Genomic DNA, 3,577 nt, shown 5'->3' with positions numbered 1-3,577 from the left:
CTGTTTGGTAGTGAGACCTGGGCAGTAAAGGAGGAGGATATTCGCCAACTCAGACGTACAGAAATGATAATGATTAGGTGGACGTGTAGTGCGTCCCTGCGTGCAAGGTCCCAGGAGGCTGGGTTTATGAAGGAAGAGTTGAGAGGCACGATGGGAATGGAGCGTATTGGTGTCGTGATGAGGAAAGGTAGATTGAGATGGTTTGGACATGTGGAGAGGATGGGGAATGATAAGTGGGTGAGGAAGGTGAAAAGTGTTAATATTGGGGGTGGGGTCATGAGGGGTAGACCGAGAAAGACATGGGACGAGGTCATTATATATATATATATATATATATATATATATATATATATATATATATATATATATATATATATATATGGAGGGGCGGTTAGCCGTGGTAGTGAGAGGACGTGTGTCGGAAGAGCTCCGTGTTTACCTGCCTCTCCCAACATTTTTCGGTGGTATTATCATTACAGCTCTATTATATAGAAGAAGGGCCAGCCAAAGCAGGTGTGGGGCCCAATGCAAGGAGTAGGGGCGGGGCCCCTCTGATTTTGAATGTTAAACCCAAAGCCCCCCAAAATAAAACAATTTTATAGTTATGCTTAATGGGTGGACTCACAGATTAATGCAAATGATTCGTTATGAATTAGAAATGTAAAACAAAGATTCCTAAACCACCATATCATAGATATATGCAATACCTATGAGATACAAGATACAATATAATATACAAGATACAAGATACAGTATAATATGCAAGATAGTTATAATAGATATATACAGCCAATACAATGATAAACAGTCAGTGAGCATGTTGTGGATCAGATTCATCTTTTTTCCGTTCATCCTTGAGATTAAGAGATTCATTGTGCGGTTTGCCATCATTCACTGCTCCAGTGCAGTTTTAACTGTTGTTATGTAACTGAACCTTAGAGAATTATCATGCGGGACTTAATGCCTGCAAAGTCTCTGATTATTTCATTGTAGTCTAGCTGAGATGAGACTTCATTTTCAATTGAAAGTATGGCTAGGCCATTAAGACGATCTTGTGTCATTGTTGACCTCAGATATGTCTTAAGCTTCAACTTGGAAAAATTTCTTCCACCTGATGCCACAGTAACAGGAATAGTCAGCAATATCCTCAGAGCAATCCAAAAATTTGGGAAATCTACATAGCTGTTCCTTTTGGAAAGGAAGCTTAAGATTTCGGAGGACTGAGAAACGATCTTCTCTGGAATAACAGACTTTAGAGCATCCATTTCTTCTGCTAACATGTAACCGTCAGTATTTGAGGTGCCATTTACGGTGAGACTTTTCTCCAAGTTGGCTGCATGCACTCTCATTTCTGCTTTGGTATGGTTGTGGAAAGAAAATAAGAAACCAAACAAAGCAACATGTAACTTCAAATGCTGGAATCTTTGTTCCATGGATGAAATTGCTCTATCAAGGATAAGATTGAAACATCCAATTCTGAATATTTCTTGCGGACTTTGAACTGGCTCATCTTGAGCTTCATACTGAAATGTTCGTTTCTTTCTACGAATTCTGTTCTCTTTAAAGACAAGTTCAGTGTCCATATCATTGGCTATCTCCTTTGCATTTGCAAGAGCATTGTCAAATCCATCAGTTTTGTGTTTTTGCAGCCATGCAATAGTTCTCTCCATGTTTTTGACTGCAACAGAAAGTTCAACTGCCTCACCTTGTAGCTGTTTACTGACCTGATTGACCTGAAAGGGGATAGCATATCAAAATACTATGGAAACAATGAACTTGAAATTTTGAAGCTCACTGCATAGTGACATAACCTCACGGCGAGCTTTGGGGTCATTTGTTTCCTCAACAATATCCATTAAGGCATCGTAAAACTGAACAATTTGGTACCTCACAGCTTTGACACTGGCAATACGACATTCCCATCGGGTTTCAATGAGAGATTTCACAGTCAAGTCCTTAACATGTCTTGTGAAAATTGCCCATCTCCGAGTTGAAGCAGAAAACAAGACATACAGCCTTTGAAGGATACCAAAGAAGGTTATTCCCTCTGGACACGTCTTGGCAATATCCCCCAGTAACAAATTGTAACTGTGGCATGCACAGGGTGAAAAGAAAGCTCTTGGGTTCATTTCCAAAAGACAAGCCTGAACACCAGACTTATTGCCTCTCATGTTAGCACCATTATCATAGCCTTGGCCCCTGATATCTTGTAAATTTAAACCCAGTGTCACTAACTTGTCAAGAAGAACATCCAGGAGACTCTTTCCTGTACTTTCCTTCACCTCAATGAATTCAATAAAATGCTTATATATTCCAACAGGAACAGTGGAGCCATCAGATACATATCTAATTGTCGGAGACAACTGCTCTTTATGACTAACATCTGGAGTACAATCAAGTATAACAGCAAAGTATTTTTAGGCCTTTATACGGTCAATAATGGTCTTCTGGACTTTGTTACCCATCAGCTGAATCAGCTCATTCTGGATACGCTTGCCAAGGTAATGGTCATGGATCTCTTCATCCTTGATTCGTCGCAGGTGTTCTTGCATGACAGGATCAAACTTGGCAATCATTTGGACTAGACCAAGACATTTTTAGGTTCAAAGACTTATCAACAGATCCTCGGGAAAGCCATGTTATGTTCTGAGAGAAACTGAACAATAGTAAGGGAGGCGCTGAAAAATTTTTTTGCTACCGTAGCTTTTCATCATTGATTCGCTGCTAATTAATCCAAAGAGCAACCCTTCTTTAGTCTTTGCTCAGCCTCAAACCATTGAACACTTGCCTGCAAGTGACCACTGGACTTTTCATGTTCAACTAAACTCACACTAGCATTGGACCAGTCATGAAACCCATCAGAGGACAGTGTGGCATTAACACTGGAACAAAGCTTACAAGAAAAACAAAATATCTGATTATAACTGAATACACCAACCATTTTTTTTCCATCACCTCCCCATTTGATAATTTGCACTGTAGGTAGGAATTTGAAAATTTCCTGCCTGCTGCATCTTTGGGGAATTCATGGTTCAAATCTAACTTATGTGGACCCTTTGTGACCAGAAAATCTCGCTGAGCTGTGGAAAGAATTTATGGCCAAGAGGCAGGATCCTAATAATTTTCAATAAAGCTAACATCAAGGCTGCTGTCTTTCCTCTTGAATTCTGATGTACGCTGCTGAGGTAAGGTAGATGATGATGTAGCTTGTTCAGTAGTTTGCATGGAAGGAGCTGCAGGAAGATTAGGCAGATCTTGGACCTCCATGGAACCGACTGACTCACAATCTTACTCTTCGGTCTCAGTGTCATTCTTTTTAATGATAAATTTCTCCATTGTTCCACTGAGACATTTGACTTCATTTTCTTTTGCTGCCTTTATCTTCCTCTTTTCATTGCCACTCAGGTAGATTCTGCCAATGTCACGCTTTCTTTTCGGCATCTTTTTGCAAGGGGGAGAGGGCTAAGGTTCTTTAAACAATGTTTACATTATTCAAAAATATTTTCTTCACAAGTGTTAAATTAAGTGCTGTTCAGCTCCTGCTGTTACCAGATGAAGGGATTTTTGGCCGAGGAAT

At 39.9% G+C, this 3,577-nt stretch overlaps 1 protein-coding gene across 1 annotated transcript; it reads right to left on the bottom strand.

Annotated features, from left to right (window-relative positions):
* Positions 1–935: 935 nt before the first annotated feature.
* On the bottom strand, positions 936–2,576 carry LOC145396536 (uncharacterized). Its single transcript, XM_080269917.1, has 4 exons — positions 2,432–2,576; positions 2,145–2,383; positions 1,496–1,733; positions 936–1,111 (listed from the first exon to the last, which is right to left on the bottom strand). The coding sequence occupies exons 1-4, from the start codon at positions 2,574–2,576 to the stop codon at positions 936–938; spliced, it is 798 nt and encodes a 265-aa protein (XP_080126043.1).
* Between the last annotated feature and the right edge of the window lie 1,001 nt (positions 2,577–3,577).

Source organism: Coenobita brevimanus, chromosome 38, assembly GCF_032717465.1.
Source record: "Coenobita brevimanus isolate Jiangsu-jjx chromosome 38, ASM3271746v2, whole genome shotgun sequence".
NCBI lineage: Eukaryota > Metazoa > Arthropoda > Malacostraca > Decapoda > Coenobitidae > Coenobita > Coenobita brevimanus.
This window is presented reverse-complemented; position numbering and strand designations above follow the sequence as displayed.

Excerpts from the sequence above, each read along its gene's own strand:
- LOC145396536 (XM_080269917.1), bottom strand. The coding sequence starts at position 2,576 with ATGATTGCCAAGTTTGATCCTGTCATGCAAGAACACCTGCGACGAATC. Across the intron at positions 2,384-2,431 it reads CCAGAAGACCATTATTGACC|ATGTTAGTCATAAAGAGCAG; the intron begins GTATAAAGGCCT and ends ATTGTACTCCAG. Across the intron at positions 1,112-1,495 it reads TCAAGATGAGCCAGTTCAAA|GTGGAAGAAATTTTTCCAAG; the intron begins GTCCGCAAGAAA and ends CTGTGGCATCAG.